The sequence below is a fragment of the Aythya ferina genome, assembly GCF_964211825.1.
Source record: "Aythya ferina genome assembly, chromosome: 2".
NCBI classification, from domain to species: Eukaryota; Metazoa; Chordata; class Aves; order Anseriformes; family Anatidae; genus Aythya; species Aythya ferina.
The window spans coordinates 14,643,364-14,663,602 of record NC_140297.1 but is presented as its reverse complement, the minus strand read 5'-3'; the positions used below and the strand labels follow the sequence as shown (position 1 = coordinate 14,663,602).

The 20,239-nt window shown below is 39.6% G+C and overlaps 1 protein-coding gene across 11 annotated transcripts in view; it reads right to left on the bottom strand.

The window, feature by feature from the left end:
* The window catches only part of PARD3 (par-3 family cell polarity regulator), a 445,907-nt gene that overhangs the window by 388,536 nt on the left and 37,132 nt on the right, over positions 1-20,239 (bottom strand). For all 11 annotated transcript variants that reach the window (XM_084507958.1, XM_084507950.1, XM_084507957.1 and 8 more), the window contains exon 2: positions 9,431-9,532. In XM_084507958.1, the coding sequence (XP_084364084.1) occupies positions 9,431-9,532 (102 nt within the window). The remainder of the gene's footprint in view (positions 1-9,430; positions 9,533-20,239) is intronic.

Genomic DNA, 20,239 nt, shown 5'->3' with positions numbered 1-20,239 from the left:
CCCAAGACTCCCTGCTATTGGTTTTGATTAAACAAAACATCTCCAAAGCGTGAAGTTGCACCGATGGGAACGTGCTTGCAAATCTAACAGCGTCAGATTCAAATATGGGTTAAAAGACAAAAAGGAAAACTTTCTTTTGACAAACTTATGCCACTGTTCAGGGTCTTCTCCAGAAACTTTTCCTTAATTTATTCATGGCACTACTTCATGTACAAAGCAACCGTGAATAATTTATACTTGCCAGATTATCCATTACTATAATTAAGCTTTAATATGGGTCAGTCCTCTAGTGTACGAGTCTCACCATCTCTATTAGGAAATATCCGTGAAGCTATTGCTGTAAAGTGTTTCTTTTAAGACCTGATGATATCAGTGAGTAAGAAGATAATGAATTCCCACAACAAACCTTAACTGCAGTTTTTTCTTTTGTTGTGGGATGAATAACACACCTCTAGGACAAAGTGATTTTGCTAAAATTAATGAAAAGATATCAGAATAACATGCATTTGTTAGCCATAATGACCTAATTCTAGATTCACTGTGGAGATTTACACTGTGAAGAATTATAAAACACTTCTTCATATTATCTACAACTCAATCTAATTAGTGAATCTTATAATTACTACAAGATATAGAAAGAAAAAATCAATTATTAAATAGTTTTTGTACAAAGTGTCTCTTAATTGTGATGAGTTTATAATTCGCTAGCAGCCACCATCCATAGCCACGTATCGACCTTCAGCACTACCAGCATTAGACACCGTGAGACCATCACCATTTCCACACACTGCCATTTTCAGTGAAGTTTAAAGAGATTCCTACTTACAAACAATTTAAGTATTTAAATTAACAGTTCCCATGACTTACCAGCATCATCTTTCTGAAGAGTAAATCATAATCAGTTAAGCCAGCATAATGAGTACTTTTAAACCACGACATCTCAAAAACAATTACAGCCCTTCAAAACCTCTTTAAGCATCTGCACCATCTGCCAAAAATCACATATACTCTGATACACCATAACAATTAAGGTCAAGAAAAATATGAAAGCCTTTCACAGGTAGCTACTCCTACAAGTTAGGCTAATCGTGTTTATTTGAAAACAAAAGGCAGTATTTTATCCAAGAACTGTATCTTCTTTTACTTGCTTTGCTAATGAAAACTTTAGCTTCATCTGATGCTCCCAGATCATAGAATCAGAGAATTATGGAGTGGTTGAAGTTGGAAGGGACCTTAAAACCCATCTAATCCCACCCTCCTGCCATGGGCAGGGACACCTCCCACCAGACCAGGCTGCTCAAAGCCCGATCCCACTTGGCCTTGAACATCTCCAGGAATGGGGCAGCCACAGCTTCTCTGGGCAACCCTCTGAGTGAAGAATTTCTTCCTTAGATCTAATTTAAGCCTACCCTCTTTTAGGGTCTTGCATTGAAAAGGCCAAGAATTCCTCAAAGTCAACAGTGATTCTACAGTCATCTACAGTTCGCCTCTTTCATCCTCTGTGCAAGGCTGAGAGTCCTGGTCCATTTAAGCACTGCTGGTGGAGAAGCCTTTAATCTACACCTGGAATCAGCATTGGCACTTCCTCTGGACTCTTGCTATGTGTACAAAACTTCTCTTGGTTAGTTGAGTGATTGGTGGCAGGAGGCAGCCTGAAGTTCCACCACCAGCAGGTTCAGCACGAGGTGCCTGCCTCCTCCCTTCCCTGCCCTTGCTTCACCGCAGGGACCCCTCTGGTGGCTCCACAGCCACCAGCAGCCTCCCTGCACTGATAGGGAAGGTATCACCCTGCTCCTCCTCCTGCTCACATTCCCACCCTCCCTCATCTCACTTCTTCCTTCACACCTCAACTGCTCCCACTGGTGACATCCTCTCCCTTTCCTCCACCACCTTGCCAGGTCCTTTGGTAGAACAGCAGAAAAGCATTCATTTATTTTTGTAAGGGTGAGTCCTCTAGTGTCCTGGTGAATTAAGTGGCTGAGAGACAAGGTCAGGAGTGCCAGAGCCTGTAGGAGGTAAGTGACAGGAGAGGACAACAATGTGAGAAAGAGGCAAGCACAAGGGTAAGCTGCTGGGAGCCTTATTTTCTCCTGTTACATCTCACAGAGCCATACCTTGCAGCAGAAGCCGTGTTTCCAGAGATCTATTACAAAACCAAGAACATATTCCCAAATACAATAGCTAGCTCAGAACTCATTATTCTGTGTATTCAATTAAAGGAGTCTTTCACTGAAAGCACATCACATTTGCCAATGTCTGACTTCATGAACCACGCTATTGTGCACTCTCTCTGTAGCACGGGACACTTCTGCAACTCCCCAGCCGGTGTTTCACCACCAACATTCGGCTTCACACACAGCAATGGAGTGAGTGTGTCACTCCAGTATTCAGATCCCCTCTTCTCCTTCTTCCAGGGCAATTGCAAATATGCGCAACCACGGATGTTCTACTTGCCATCCACCCATCACGTATTTGTCCATAAGACCCTTTTTCATCCTTTGGTAGGTTTGTGGGTTATTTGATTACACAAACACTGTTGCTGAAGTCTTTCTTTCTGCAGAGCATTCTGGCAGATTTGTCAGGCATGACTTTCACAACTCTGTCATGGTCTTCCCCAGTATATCATCTTCATGCATGAACCCGCTATTATTTAAAGAAAAGTTTTCACCAAATTATTTAATTTTCAGAAGTCAGCCTTACCCACAGCTCTTCAGATCTCTATGGACTTACTTCCAAATAATAAAATTGTCTCAGTTTCATTCCTCTCTTACCTGGGAGTCATTAGGGCATTGATACAACTACTTCAGTGATTCAGCAAGGGAATTTGCATATTGCAGTTTATCCCAGTTTATCCCAAAATAAACAATGGATCATGAATAGAGATGCCGTCTTTACAGAGCTAGAAAAAGTAAATGAGATTAAATGAGAGTAAATCTGGAGGACAGCACTGAAAGAGATATAAAGTCAGATGGGATAAAACCTCTAGTTAGCTCTAATATCTCTTAGTGCCTGGAAAATCCACACATTTTGGTATTAGTATATTATGTCCTGTATTTCCTCGGTTCCATAGTAGTTAGTCTCATCCATAAACATTGTGAAGTTAAAATTTATTTTATTAGAAATATTACAAGCATCTTAATTCAATTATTTGAGAGAACACAATGTTTATGTTTGGAGTCTGTTATTTCCAAATATGTCTTCATTAAATACCAGCTATGTAAAGTACATTGATTTTCCTTTGGTTTAAATCCATCAGCAAGATGAATCTAAAAATCTTTTGGCCAACCCACTAATAACAAGTCAATACCGTTAAAGCTGGAAACCCTGAGACATTAAAACAGAGACATTCTGTTCTCATCCATTTGTCAGTTAAAAACAAATTGTCAATTCTGTCAAAGTGTAGTTAAAACAAAACATGCTGCAGAATACTAGAGGACATGAAGAGTTCATTGTTAAACTAAAGTTTTTAAAATTTCTTACAGAAAAAAACATGGAATTGTATGAGAGTTTTTTTTCCCAATATCAATACTTTCCCAAGCTCAGCTGCACAAGAAGTTATTTTAGGCTGCTACAAGAAAAGAATGCCTTATGCTCAAAACGTGTTTTGCCAAGTCACTTATGAGTAACAACAAATTGTTTCAAGGTCATTCTGCTTTCCTGGGATACAGTGAAGGAAGTCACAGAACAAAATGAGAGAAGCTGGACACTGTAGCAGAGAGAAACATGACAGTAGTTAAAATTTAATTCTATGTCAGTTTTGATAAAAGAATGAAAGGGAATGGCATTCAAAGTATAAATTTGAGTAGCATTGGGGGCATTTTCAGGTTCTGCTATCAGATTTGCTGCACTGGATCTAGATGTTCTAAAGTTTGTGTGCCTTTTGCAGATTAAAGCCCTAGAAGCACAACAGAAAAAGTTCTTCTCTGTTTACGCTTTTAGGGTTAAATTAAGTTGCCAAGTCAGAGAAAATTCAAATGTAAATGCAGCTGTAAGTTTGCTTAAATGAGGCAGAGAGACCCAAATTTAGAACAAACAACACTACTTTGAGTATTCTGATTATGTGCTGATGGAAATCTAAAGATAACGCAAGTTTATCTGTGCAACTTTCAAGTTCAAAAGCTCCATAACATCACAGAAAATAAGCAGACACCGGGTTACCAGAATCTCATTCTTTCTATGAGCATCATGTTTTCACTGGTCTACCCAGAATTTACTATAAAACTGGGGTCTTGCATAACTCTCCTGAAAAATAAGAGCGACAGACCAAAAATCAATAGCAGCAGATATTGCAGTCACAGTTCTTCAGTCCCAAGCTGGCCTTTAACCTTAGGACCATAATGCATTTGCTCAAAATAGAGTTATTTCTGTGTTGGTTTCAAGTTAACATTTGTTACAAACAAATAGAGTCATCCTTTCCAAAGCCACATTTTGTGTATCACATGCCTCTCTAGTTCAACAGTGCTTTCCAATAGGAAGTAAACAAAACAACAGTATTATTTAGAATTGACCATATGTTTAACACACACACACACAAAAAAAAAAAAAAAAAAAAAAGTTCATTTCCTTTCCACTATGCTGGGAAAATATAATATGCCTAAATTTCCTAAAATGTCTTTATAGTGTGTAAAGAAACTGGTCAGGCTTCCTCCCTATCATGACAGAAACAAGGAAGTATTAAATTCACAGTAATCCTAGCAGAGCATTGGTAGTTCTCTACAAAAAGGGGATGCAAATGAATTGCAATTGATCTCACTGCATTTCAGCTGCAATTCAATTATTTAAATTAGCTAACTCTAGATTATGAACATTTATGAACTTTGTTTTGACACAGATCTATTAAATTAATGTTAATATTTAATTAATGAATGTTCATATAAAATGAATATTCATCCTATTTCCACCAGCAGTATTTTACTCAAAAGAGCAACTTTTTTTTTCAATGTCTTCTAGGAATTTCAAAGAATGCCTCACCAGCACCAAGCACCAACATTACCTTCAACTTACACTGACCCAAATATGACCAACATGCACACAAACACCATGGTAAGCGCCAAAGTTCGCTTCAGACACTACCAATCAATATTGCTCCATTTTGTATGTCTGCACTAAGTGGACATAAATATGAATTATGCAGGGTGCAGACATGACCAAATATTTGAAAATGGTAAATCTACCACAGAAAACCAACTTTTCAGTTTAGAGAGCATTACTCAGGCTGTATCTCAAGCATACACCAAAATACAGCAAATTAATGGTGGTTATTCTGAGAAGTAGAGTGTTGAATTTATTAGGACATTGATGAGTGAAATCATAAGATGCAAGTGCCTTTACAGCTAAGGGTTGCTAATCACGAGCTAAAAAAAAAAACTAATACATTAGGGTAAATGAGTTTATTAATAATTATCCTTAGCTTCATACCCTGCAATGTTTCAAACGAGCTCTATTTGTCCAGCTGCTTACCAAAACCAGTGACTCTTAATGGCAGCTCCTCATTGCTTTCTTGGGAAGCAAAGCCTCTAATTTCTCAGAAATGTTGTAGCTACACCAAGAACAGACATTGTGGTCTGTAAAGCTTTTCACTGAGTAACAGCCTGAGCATTACTATGAAGGAAAGAATTACATATAATTACACGTTGTTGTTTTTTTTTTTAATTGTCCAAAATACAAGTGACATTTTCAGTGAGAATTCAACTGGGAGTAAGTCATGTTCATACACACACTTTTAAAATAGGAGATGACACAACAATGTCTTAAATATTTTTTTCCATAGACAAACACGAGCCTATGGGACCCCTGAATAAGTACTTCCATGTAATACACGAAGTATGAGGATCACTGAAGTGTCCACGTGCTTTGATCTGCCAGGAAAAAACATCACTAAGGATAGTTGTTGGGTTTTGTTTAGTTGGTGGGGACTTTTTTTTGCTGCTAAGAATGGCTACCTAGTAAGAACTGAACTGAAGTCATCCATTATGTTATCATCCAGCTGGAAACCTGACAAGTTAACATATGTTTTTTTAAAACCTTCAAATGAAAGGCTGCTTCTACAAGTAACAGAAATCCAAATAAAAGCTTATCAACCTAACTTAAACATATTGTTCTAATTACTACATGGACAACAAGAGCCGTGTATTTTTAAAATAATTGAAATAGGTTATGCATTCACTAAAAGCAAATTGAAGGGAATTGTTTCTCCTTTTGTATTGGTACAGAGATCTTGGACATTCATCATTCATCTGCCCAAGCATTTCAAGGCGCTTCCTCAAACAGTAACGAGAGAAAAAAAAAAAAAAAAAAAAAAAAAAAAAAAAAAGACTACCCACTTGTATTCATGAAGGGTGAGAGGGAGGGAGAATACTGATGCATTTCCATTGGAAACTATCTTCCATAACAAAACCCAGTCATTTTTTTTAATTTCAAGCATAAAAAAAAAAAAAAGATTTCTATGAAAACACTATTCATGTGAGCATTTATTAACTTTTCCTTTAATTGCTTTAATAGCGTTACTGCAAATAACTGCATTAACCAAGTTTTCATCGCCAACTTTATGTGTAGTGACATTGTGCAGTACGAATGTCGGAGTTGCTTGCCAGCTAATTTAGAAGGCATTATGCACTTTGTCAATGAACTATGTTAAAAGGCTTAAGGAAAGCTGTTTCAGAAAGGAACAAACAGCTTAGCAAACTCAAATTTTTCCATGTAGTTTGTGTTCTTCTCTTTTTTCTTTCTTTTTTTTTTTTAAGAGGTAAACAACACCAAACTTTGCAAATTATTCCAAAGAGCAACTGGTTAACCCTTACTCTTCTGTTCTGTTTTACCAAGTGACAAAAGAATTCCAAATTACAGGGACAGAAAAAGCTAAATAAAGTCGCCCTATCAGGCTGCACGTTAATGGGAAGGACACTGTCACAAAGATACTTCTCTTATTCCATTCAGAACAGCTGCTGTCTCTAAGGATCTTTGTATTTGTTATAGGATAGAACACTTTCTCCATGGAGACAGTGGAATACGGGTAAATATATTCCTCGCATTTCTTAGAGTTCTGTTTTACTAATACAGCTGACTATAAAGAGTGAAAAGTTTAGCTAGAGGACAGGCTGCTCCTTAGCTGCTTCACATTCACTGTGCTTGTATGACATTGCACAAACAACTGCGGCATAGAAGCAATATAAAAAGCACAAATTGTAATATTTTTCACTGTGGGAACAATGCTTACATCTAAAGAATCATGGTAATAGCAAATTGATTTTCAGAAGTACACATGACAGGTAGGAAACAACACAACCATCTCTGTCACCAAGAATGTAAATATCTTCCTTCTGAAAATGAAATGAAAACTATGGCATTAAGTTTTCAGTTTTGCAATATTTGGGATATTTTTGTCCCCGTTAAAAAAAAAAGGTATAAGCTTATGTTTAACTTTGACCATAACTAAACAAGCAGATAATTTAAATGTTTAGGCATAATCTGTTTTATAAACAAGATGAACTGAAGTATGTGTATATATATAAGATACTACTAGTTGAAGTTATACTCAGAACCTTGCAGAAATGAGACCTACATGAATATCAGGTTCTGCTAACACAGAACTAGCAGATACGCTCGATATGGAGGAAGCGCAAAATGCAATGCTAACAATCCAAACCTACAGGGAACCAGGAAGGTCAGCTGCAAAATGCAAGATAGGAAACTGAAAAACAATGACTAATGATTGAGATGCTTGAAGAGAATCAAATGTGAAGGTCAACTGAGAATGATTAATTCAAGAATATAAACCAATATAGCATGGTGTATGTTTATATTGCACCTTCCTACTCAATCTTACAAGGTCTTGAAAAGAAAAAAAAAAAAGCAAAGAAATTTAACTTACAAATGCTACCAGTAGAGATATGCCAGATTCACAAAATCAGAGGAAATGAGCTTGGCAAACACGGAAATAAATACTACTAGCTATTAGGTATCTTGTCCATCTGTACACAAAAACAATATTGCAATAATGACACTGCTTGTTTCAGTTGCAGTCAAGAGTTTTTCAGCTATTAGTCATGCACACGTAAACACCCACAGAGTTTCACTGGGAGGAATTACCCCACTTGAAGGCGGCAAGCTAAGGTAAGAGCCAACAAATGAGGTCTTGAAGTCACCAGAATTTAAACTTCTCCTTTTGAAGGGAGGAGCACGTGAGGAGCTAAGAAGTGCATGATTCAAATAAGTCATAAGTCATACTTATAAATATGTGTGTGCATGTGTGTGTGTGTATATATATATATGTATGTAGTTAGTGACAGCTTCCACCAGTCTCCTTGAAGCCCGTAAGCAAAAGCTAAACTAATCGTACAACTTCAGGCCTTGAATATGAGATAAATAGCTGGAGGTTTTAATTAGCTTTTCATGAAATCTTAGATGGGCACTATTTTTATTGAAGAAATTCCTGAAAACTCAGCTCTGTTACTCTATACAGCTTGAGTAATCCCAATATTTCAGACAGCGAGGAGTCTTCATGTCCCAAGACTCCTCTCATTATTTTTATTTATAAAGTCCTGGTTGAAATAACCAAGACAATTAAGTTTTGTCACAAGAAATGACTGCAGGCAAAGTATTTATTTCTGAAAAATTAACTGAAGAGTCATCATTTGGCCTCTTTTCAAGGAGTATTCAGAGTGCCTGTTGCTTCCAACAGAGGCAATTACGGATCCTGTCCATGAAGGGAGCAGGGTCCTAAAGCACATTTCCAGACTGAAGTCTGCATCAAGCTCAGGCACTCTTAAGACCTTCAGCAAACATGTGCAAAGTTGCAGAGTGGCATATTTACGTAACCCCTTACTGTTTGCCACAGTGTTTCTTACCTTACCCTGAACATGTAATTTAAAGACACGTGTATCTATATGCGCAATCAACCAACCAATAATGAAAAACCTCCTAGATGATGGTGATCTACATCCGTACTTAAAAAGCACACAGAATGCCCAACAAACAGTGTATAGTTATTTTCTGAAGTTCTGTGTATCCAGCAATTCTACCCAAACAGATTTACAAGAACAAACAATCAACCCTCCACAGTTTAAAAATAGCATGTGTTTTTCATATATTCAACTGGTAACATGAAGCTAAAATCTTAACTTACTTATTCAGTTGTTTTTTTTTTGCATTATTGTTCACCTTTGAGATTTTTATTTTTAGTACTGCAGCTCATTTTATTACTTGAATTTAGAAAAAAAAAAAAAGGCACATGATTTAAATAAACTAATTCCTGAGCTTTTTTGAAAATCATAATAGTAACAAACTCCTACACCCGTCAAGCAAGCTGTATCAAAAAACTAAAACCTTTGGACTGTTTGACTCCACCTCCAGACATGTGCTGGAAGCACAGAATACTGTCCTAACCACATACAGTGCGTGCTGGGCTTCTTTTGTAGCTGTTTATACTTACACGGTCTTTGTCATCGGCTACATCACAAAGAATGTCATCCAGATCTAGGATCCCACCATCCCCATGCTCCAGTCGATGTACTTGTATCCAGTAGTTTGGATCCTGCATAAAAGGCAGAAAGAAAGAAGAAAAACATCATGTATATATATATATACATACTTTTAAAATAGGAAAAAAGTTATTCACACATATAGATAACATTGCAATCCTACGAATGTTCAACATTAAAAACAGCCATTTAGGTCATATTCATGTAAAGAAATGTAAATTGGAATATAAAGCCAAAGGTGTTTTTCTTAATCAGTCATGTACATACGTACGGACACTTCCATCAGACAAGCATGGTTCAGTGTCATCACCGACAGAAGAAAAAGGTTCCCGATGTTACCAAATGTATATACATATATATATTATATATAAAAGCAAAATACATCCTCCTCGAACTATCCCAGACAGTGGTCAACAGGCACAAAGCTGTACAAGAAAGCAGCGATGTCTGCTCAGTTTGCATGTTTTTTTATCTGACAGCCGTAAATGTTTAACAGCTTATCTTACAGGTAGAAATCAGTATATTGCAGTGGTGTCAAAGAGCTTTCTACCTGTGTTTTGGTAGAGTTGGTAGGTGGGATATCTGAATCTTAGAAAAGAACACTCCATATTTTAATTCAGGAAAGACACATACACACACAGACGCATATATATGCGCGCATGAGTGTACAGATACATATGTCTACCAGTAACTGGGAAAACTGCCTTTATAGTCTTCACTATTACTTCTAATACAGAAGGACACCAGAACTGACAGAGCAACATTGCACCCACAAAGTGCCTGCTGCATATTGCTGTATCTCCTGACTGCAGCCTAGTACTCAACCTGCTGTTCTTCAAGGGGTTGTTTTCCAACAGGGGAAAGTTGCACTACAAACACACCACCTGAACATGATGCATTATGTTTTCTTGCTCCTCAAATATTCCCCCTTTACAAAGCCAATGCCCTGGGCTGTTGTTACAGGTGGAATAGTAACAGAGCTTTGCTGCCTTTCACAGAACAGACACGACTGCAAAAAGTGACGAATTTGAGGACCTTCCAACTTGCACCATCTTGCAAAGTGTGCCTGACCTCCTAGAAAGACAGGAACTAGCATCAACATCCTTTCTGGTACCAGTGTCTAGAAGGAATAATAATAACAACAAGAACAACAGCAACAACCTCGAAAATCCTTTGATTTCTTAAAGGACTGAACAGGACAAAAAATTGGACAAGCAGAATTCCTCTAAATCCATCTGTATTTTTAAATCTCGAGAGGACATGAAGTTTTGGACAACATGCTTCAGGGAAGAACGTCAAGTGACATTAATTTTGTTTGTAATATACTAGAAAACGATTTCCAAAGTTTGAAAGCCAACTTTGCATGTGATATGTAGCGTCGGTCAATGATTTTGAAGAAATTTGATAACCATGAAAGTTGCTTCATTTCTAAGTATATCCAGCTTAAGTACTGCTGTAAATTATCACCATCAGATGCTCAGATTTCAGAATTACATTTTACAGCCATTAGGCTATTCATTTCAGAAATTAAATTAGTGATGTTTTGCTCTAATTTCTGTAACTATTAAGATCATTACCTTAAATTTCTGCTAAGCAAGTATTTATCACCAAACTAGCTGATTTTCCTAATGTATGGCTGTTCCCCACACTGCAATTAGCATTGCAGCGCATTATAGGAAATAACTCAGCATCCATTTCTGCAAAGTAAAATTTCAGAAATGATTTAAAGCAGCACTACATTCTTCACATTATCATGCATGCAGAGGAACTTCAAGATGCCAAGGAACTTCAAAGACCTTTAACGAATGAGTTCTAAAGCAAAGTCCACCAAAGACGTGCCTTTGCAAATTCTGCTCCCAAGCTAAAAGGGAAGACACCTTTCTTCATCGTCTATCCCATTATGAAATACTCCTCTGTCTCTGGTACCTAAAGCAGACACTGAAACACAGTTATGAAGACCCAGGCTTTGATGACACAAGAGAACTGACAAGCTAGGAAGCCTCAAGGACTTGATTCTTGTTTCCACTGCTGATTACTCCAGCTCAAAACTGAAGTTAGAACTGAACCATCAGCTGGGCTTCACCGCAGAAATAGAAATGGAGAAACTAATTTGGGGTTTAGGAGAGAGTCCGATCCCTCGTGTTTAGTACACATTACAATTTGTGTGTGCATCACTTAACCTTCTTGGTGAAAAGTGAAACATGAGAAACAGAGAACTGCAATGCTGCCTCAGTGACTGGACTACATCCATCACAACAAACTGTACCCAAAGCAAGACTTCACTATTCCTGAAGGCTTTTTTTTTTTTTTTTTTTGCCTTCCTACCACAACTATTTCCCACCTCCAAGGCAAATACAAGGAAACGTGTGAGATTACAGAATCAGGAATCAATAACAGAAACGCCCACTTCTGATGCACGGTTGTGCTATTTCGGCATGTTCAACCTGCATTAAAAATAGCTTTGCTGTATGCTGCATCACTTTGCTAATTAGTTCCTTTAAAAGTCTCTCGGCGTTGCATAAGCCATTTCAGATAGCCTTCTTTTTTCCTGCAGTACCTATTTGTTGTGCCATAAGCTGAGCTATTCTGGTCGCTCTTCCTGTTCAACGAGGCCTTGATACAAAACAAGAAGTTAGCAAGACCAGACAAGAAATAGAGAAAACTAGTTTGGCAAGAGCTCACTCTGGCAGGATTTGGTAAGTAAATATGAAATAACAATGAAACTTTTCATTAAAGCCTTTTCCAAACTTCACAGAGCAGCCCTGCTCTTGAGGCCCTTTTGCTCTATTAACATTTTCCCATAAATCACAGATTTGGTGGGGGAGGCTTGGGAAGGAAGAGAGGTCTAGTGGGAAGTCACATTTGGTAGAGATTAGTTATATCACACAGCCTTTAACCCCCCAAAAAGCTCATCATTTTACTGTACTTACAAGGTACGTAGCAATAGATGGCCCCAAACTGTAACAATTAATGCCATGCAATAACTAAACAAACAAGATGGAAACATTTAAACTGCATAAATGTTCAAATTAAATCCCAGCACACATTGTATAAGAACACATGCTGCATAAGCTCATATGCTCTATTTGCTAAATGCAAAAGAAACTGAACCAAGCTTAGCTCTGACGAATTCAAGTGCACTGGCTTTACAAGGGTACCCAAATTCACAGCTCAGTCCAGTTGCGTTTCTCAGCTGCAATTCTCCTTGCAGCCAGCACACAGCCACTCATAATTTCCTATGCAATAGCAGTGGCACAGTCTTCAAACATTTTCTGAAGCAGTCAAAAAGAAATACTGTTTTGGCTTAGAACAGTTAGTGATTCATAATGTGGAAATCAGCAATTAACAGAGTTTACTGCAGTTTACACAACTTCATCTGTGGGGTAAACTGGTCCAATCCTTCCTTCAGGACACCTCAGAGACCTTCAGGGTTGCCATCTCCTGGTGGCAGTGCAGAGCCCACAGGTGAGGGCTCACAAACGAAGGACTTGCTCCAGCAGCAACCCCTGGAAATGCTGCCTGCTCGCAGCGGATGGAAAGGTGTGCTTACAGGGCTAAGGAAAGGTCTGCTCATTGCAAAATATAAAAAGTGCAAAGGACTTCAGGTCTAGAGGGTGGAGAAGTCAATTTCTGCAAAGATGAAAAAAATACTAAACAAAATTTAAAATAATATATTTTTTAAATTAGTATTTTCAAGAAACCTGCTTCAGAATTGTTCTGGTTTAAGACAGCAACATCCCAGGCTCGGATATTTTCCTGTAGCTTCAAAAATTCAATTTGTAAATTACAATTAGATTTGCACATTTTGTTCAACAAAAGAAAGCCATGTTTATGATCTCTCTCCCTCTTGCTTGTTATTGCTCCAAAGGGTACTTACTCTGTCCATACCTGCAATGCATTTAGGGGTATCAAAACACACTGATAGAAAACTCATTAGCTACACTGCTCTACCAACATGTAAATTAGCAATGCACAATTCTTTCATAAAAGCTATATATAAGTCTTTGTCACTAGTGCATGCAGAAGAACTAGCAAGTTCACTTCATTGAATACGAGGACAGAAGTAATGCTAAACCTGATTTATAACATCTTCATTTAAATATTGCATCACTCAGCTCAAGTCTAAGCAAGTCAGATCTCCCATTTCCTGTGTACACCCATTTAACTATTCTACTTGACGACTATTATAAAGGTACTTATAATTTAAACACATGAGCACCACATTTTCTGCTCCAAAGTCTTCTATAATGGAAGATAAATATTTGCTAAGTGAACACTAACACTGAGAGTGGAAGCAAAAACAGCTTAGCAAAGCCCGTATGAATGCAGTCACTCATATTCTGTTTATTCCATATGACATGACTTGTAAAAAGCACAAAGGAAAAACTGAGAAAACCATTCATTTAAGTAGCATCATTCAGTATTCTGCAGCTAACAATTTCATGTTCCCACATAATGGAAACAAGGACCATATGTGGAAAACAATACCTAGAAACAGGAATGGAAACTACAATGTGTTCTTACTAATGGCACAGAAAGATTTCTTACCCCTTTATTTCTAAATATGTCTTGGGTTTTGCAAATGTACTCAAAAAAAAAATGTGTAAAAGTGTTTAACATCAAAAGTTAAAATAAAGAAGCTTGTCCTTTGGAATTTTTTTTCCATATTGTACAAGAAGAGAACACCATAAACTTCATCAGAAGAAGCCATTTATTTAACAGAAAGCCAGCCTCCTAAAATGTCCCGTCCGCCTTACAATGTGCAGTGTTTCCACATCTACATGCCACCAGATGATGCCTGCTGCTGTGATTCCACCTCACCTGCTGCACCAGGCAGGTCCTAAAGTACCACGGATATTGAATCTGCGTGACTACGATCATGTAGCCAGGGTTGGGCAGTAAGATGTTGAATTTTGTTTGACGCCTGCCCACGAGGCCTCCAGCAGAGAGCAGTGCTGGAGCAGGGCAGCGAGCGCTCCCCAACTCCTGCCTTCACGCCCCACCTGTGGCCGTACGGCCCCGGCATCCATCATCCAACCTCAGCCTTCACGTGGATGCACACCAGTTGCACTCGCCACGACTGTTTGTTGCACATCTGGAAGTCAGGTAAACCAGATTTTCACCACACACACCTACATTCTCTGATCTGTTAAGGCCGAAATGGCAAGAGTATTTCTTAGCATGGAGAAGTACCTCAGGAAGTGGGTTGTCATTGTCACGTTGAGCTCACCACGGCTCCCTGAGCCCCTCTGAGACCACCTTTCTAAAAGCGAAGTGATTTAAATATGGATATCATTTATAGCTTTTTAAGACCCTTTCCATTACACAGATCCTCAGAGGATTTTTCAAAAACACTCAATGAAACAATTGTGCCCAAATATTGTAGTGCAAATCTCAAAGGAAGAGACGCTGCACAAAGAAGAGTGGAGCTGCAGGAGCAGCTCCCTAAGTTTCAATACAACTTCTCATTTGTAAATGAAGAGAAAGGGAAAGTAAACATGCATTTCTAGCCTCTGCTTAAAATCATCTGGAGTTTAAGAGTACATCACAACGTGTGTGGCTATCTTCACTGTTTGAGTATTCTGAGAACAGATAAAGCTTTTGTGGCAAGAGACTACACACGGATCAAAACTAACACAATAACCCGGCTCGGGCGTGGACTGGACTTGTCTGTTCAGCAGCATATGGCACTTGGGCGTGTTAACACAGGCTGAAAGGAAAATAATGGTTAATAAAAACTAATGCATCTGAAAATTTGCCAACGAGTTCATTCATTTCCCTGTCTAGCTCTGTACTGCAGGAGGGAACCGTCAAAACAAGCTGTCAGGTGCCAAGGAAAAGCCACGGACGCTGGGCTCCAGTCACGTCGCACAGCCCCACAGCCCGGGAAGGAGAGCAAACACCTGGCTTTGCACGGCATCTCGTCCCCATCACAGACCCGCTGGAACTTCAGACACACAGACCTGTGTAATGCACTGCACGAACACGGTGGGGGGGGAAGCAGCTTAAAGACAACTGCTTTCTCTTAGGCATGCTGACATTGCACCAGGGGCAGAGAGCCATGGTTTTTGGAGATGTGAACATAACATAACATAACATAACATAACATAAGGATGTTCACTGTCTCTGCAAGGGTACAAGCCTGCAAAATACTGCCTGTATTAAAAAAAAAAAAAAAAAAAAAAAAAAAAAAAGCCTGCATTAATGTCAGTACTCCAGCATGCATCAGGAAGTTTGATACCTACAACTTTCAGGTTACCTGGCCCTGAGCTGCAGGGACCGTCACCTCCTCCTTTTCTGCTGGCACTCCCCCTGCAGTCACTCCCTACCTAGCAGTTTTGGAGCATGTTTACCTTGCCCTGTGCCCCATGCAGTGAAGAAAACAGGGCTTTTTCTTCCTTTAACCCATAAAATTGCTCTTTGGACTAGGTACCACGCTAAAGTAAATTTATTAGTATTTTGTACAACCAAGGGAAAGAGAGCTACAGCTGGGAAGGTTACATATACATTAAGAAGAGGCTTTGGTCAGGGATTCTTTTTTTTGAAACATGTAGGTATACATACGGTATCTTCAACGAAGAATTGCATAACTGATTGCAGATATGAACCAGCTATGAAAACGAGAAAAACATGCAAGTCTAATAACTGAAGCATCTTGTTCCATTTTTACATTCACCAATACTTTTCCAGTGTCACTAAATGGTCTTTAACTTAGCAATGATCCATTCAAGATAACAAGAACATCTGGCCAGTATCATTCTTCCTGAGACAATGAAATGTTGGAAAGGGTGTTTATGAAGTGAAAAGCAATGTTAGCTTTTGCATGCATCCTACATGCCTACTTTCAGCAATAACAGTGATTTACTTAAAAATTTATCACATTACGCCATCAGCTTCAGTCCTCAGTATAAAAGTCTGAGAGCCAAAGGAATATGAGCCAATTATTAGGTGACTTTTGAAATTAAATGTCTCCAAAAGCCCAGTACATTGAAATAGTATGGTCAGTAACCTAATGGGACACTAGCACATACTGAGTTGTGTTGCATTACTATAGGAGTACAAAAAAGCATCGAGGAGCTACTGGTTCTTGCTGTAAACAGCAAAAGTGTGCTGTTAAAACCGTGACCTTACTTTGTTAGCCACAATGAAGTTTGCATAAACTTTCAGATCACAGGATCACAAAATGGCTTGGGCTGGAAGGGACCTTAAGGGTCATCTAATTCCAACCTTTCTACATAGGAACCTCTTGCTTTTGTGAAATAAACGTCCTTGCACATAACGATTTTTTAAATACACCAGTAAAAAAGATGTACTCTAGACAACAAACACCCACGGCACGGCTGGGGCTGGCAGGGACCCGGGTGCGGGATGGGGAGCGGGGGCACGGCCCCTGCCTCCCTTCAGGCCGCAGCCTGCTGCCACCCGGGGCCTCCCGGTCCCTGCGGCGGGCCCTGGCCGAGCTCTGGGCGGCTCCTGCCGCCTCCTTCCCCCGGGTACTGCCGAAGGCGGCCCCAGAGGAGCTGCTGGGGCCAGGGGGCAGCGGCTCCGGGGCCAGGCGGCCGCTAGGAGGTGCCGCTGCCAAAGGGCAGGGGCCGGCTCCCGGCCGCTGCTGCCGCCCTCGGGGCGCCGAGGCCTGAGCGAAGGCGGGGGGAAGCCTCGCGTCTGTGACAGATCAACGCGCTTCGCTCCTGTGTTTTTCTTTACCACCGCTACTCTTCCTTTGTGCTGTGTGACCGTGTTTGCCTGGGGGGTAAAAAAAATAAAAATATTTGAGGAGAATGTATTGAGTGGGTCTATAAACTCCTTCACATCCATGTTGCGAGCACTCAGTAGCACCACCCTGTTTAAACTGCAAAGTAACTTTTCTGTGGGATTTATTCCTCCACAGGAAAATCCTAAAAATCCTAGACCTGTATCCCAGCACTGCCACAGCCTCCAAGTGTGCTAAATCCGCAAGGGAGGTGAGAGAAAATTGCCCTTTTCAGAGTATTTTGCTGTAATGCAGAGATGACGGCACAAATCTGCACAGTAAACATAACAACAACAACAACAAAATGCAACAAAACAGCTCATCAAATACAATTTATAATTATTAGTACTAGCTTCAGATCATGGATATGAATCACAGCAATCGAGTCCAGAGTTCACAAACGCTTAATGAAACGTACTGACTATAATGGTGCACGATCTGCTATGCAGAGACATCGTTATTTGGGCACTGAGGGTGAAAGCAATGCAGAGCCTCTGGCTTTTTGCTTGACAATTGATCTGTGAGTGAATTTGATTAGAGAGAAGCGTTTTCTAGTTCTCCTGAGAGCGTCTCCCTTACATCCATCCATCATTACAGCACTGCTCGGATTTAGGCTTTCATTGGTTTTTCAGCCACAATGACAGCCCTTCAAACTCAGCGCTAGATTTAGACTGGAATAATGTATTTTACGGGAATAAACAGCCACATGTGTATGTCTTCATATACAGAAATAGATGGTGCAGACTGACGTGTACGATTGACCTATGTCAATTAAATGTTAAACAACAAAAAAAAAATATCTGACAAAATGCTTCAAGGGGAGATTTAGGAGGGCACAAATACAGCTGTCTACTCTACTGACAACCAGCGTGAGACGAAGAGCCTAATTTATTTCAGAAATGTACTGGAAATAAGACTTTCATTTGGGGGCTATTAATATCAAACACCGTGAAAGATGGAAACAACTAAATCTGATACATGCTCCCCGGTGGGCAGAGTCAATTAATCTTGTAGTATATGAGCTCTAAACTACGATTAATATGCAGAGAGAGTTGTAAAAACATTACTGCAAACAGAGCCTTACATTTCCAACACCCTGTAAGCTACAAAGTTAGTAGATAATACGAAAAGTCCTCTCTCCTGAAGACTACTATTCCTCTGGAAGCTTCAAAGTCAAAGTGTGGTGGGTAGGGCTCTGCAATACCAACAGCTTTGCCGAACCATGTAGACGGAATGCACAAGTTACGTAAATCACAGGAAAGATATCACTTTTTAGGTCAGCGATATGGTATCTTATGTTCCTGATAGGATTTAGAGTTTTGTTAATTAGTCAAGCAGAAAAGATATTTTTTCCTAAAAACAGAAGCGCGAGTAGACAATAGACAACTATGAAAATGATGTGAATAGATAAAGCACTTGCACAGCACTGTGTGTTCAGTAACGAGGATAAATGTGTTCTAGGAGGGCACAAACCAATGCATCATCTCTAGAGACCAATATGGAAAGCACCTGCCTTGCTCTGCCAGGTGGCCCAACCTCTGTGCTTGTTGCTAATAAGAAAGAAGGGGATTGAATGCTTTGGGAGTTTCCACTGTACCCTACAGAACTACTCCCAAGACTACAACAACCTTGTCACCATTTGGAGGACAAGGAGATGGCAATGCTTCCCCTTCCTTCATCCTCCACACCTGTGTGGAGATCGTAGATCACACCATAGCCTGCTTCTACATGTCCTAATTAGGCTGACAGGGGACCCTCACACCAGCACCCATCATCACATCCACAAGGATCAGACACCAGAGGCACAGGATGGCTGTTTCACACACACCTGTGTGCACGCACCCACATGAGTGCCTGTGGGTCAGGCCCACCAGGGAAGATTTATTTCCAGTTAGTCTGCAAAAGCAATGTGGAAATAATCATAGTAGCATGTTAATTTAGCTGTTAAATACTTTTCAAGACGTTTTAACCAAAACAGGCCTTATTTTCATCTCTGGGGGAAAGTTTTAGCAACAATATTTAGCTATTACTTTTCCAAACTGGCCAGTCTTTGTGAAGCAGTGTAACTTCAATACTGTCTTGTGGCTCTGATTGAAGGGAACAGTCATTCATTTCTAGGCACTCCTAGCATTTGTCCAAAATGTTGAGAACAATCACTGTATAAATACGATTACAATCATTATTATTTTTGTGAGGTGAAATAAAACAGATTTGCCAATCTCTGAATTCAGGGCTCTGAATCCTGCCAATCCAGAGCAGGAACTGCAAGGTTTTGCTCCAGGTATGGGTGCAAGAAAGAAAACACCTTACCTCCAAACTCCTAGCAGTAATAATCTCAAGGATTATTTGCTTTGTTTTCAAATGTTTGCATAACTTCTGAAGATAAAGATTAAAAAAAAAAAAAAAAAAAAAAAAAAAAAAAGATTACTCTGAGGTAGCCTTAGGTTTAGCACGGCTGTATTTTAGCTGCCTGACCACACTGCAGGGTATTACCATTTTTTATGATAAAGCATAATTAGCACCATAGCAGGTTGGAGACTTCATGGGGAAAATAAAGACAGAATGAATGCTGAGAGTATGTGTCCATGCTAAGGTCAAAGGTCATCAGTTACAGTTCTTCCTCGCAAATCTGCTGTAATCCTCTTTTTCAAATCAATAACTAAGCTCATGCTTGGCCCAAGCTCAAGGCCAGCCCCATTTAACCAGAGGAAACCAGCGTCCCAGTTCCCACCCTCTGAGTGGTGAAAACAGCTCCTAACAGGAGAACCCTAACTTCTTCTTACCTTGAGCCCTCATCTCTGCAGTGACTCTACCCTTACTCCCCACTAAGTTCTCTTTTCCCTAAACCCTATTTACAGTTCCAGAATGCCATTTATACCAAAAATCATCTGGTCCCTAATGCTGCCGGGTGCACCACAACCTCCCCCTTCTTCCTCTCCCTCCTCAAAACTTATTCTCCTCCTTCATCATCCATAATTATTTATGGCTCACCATCACTTCCATAGCTGGC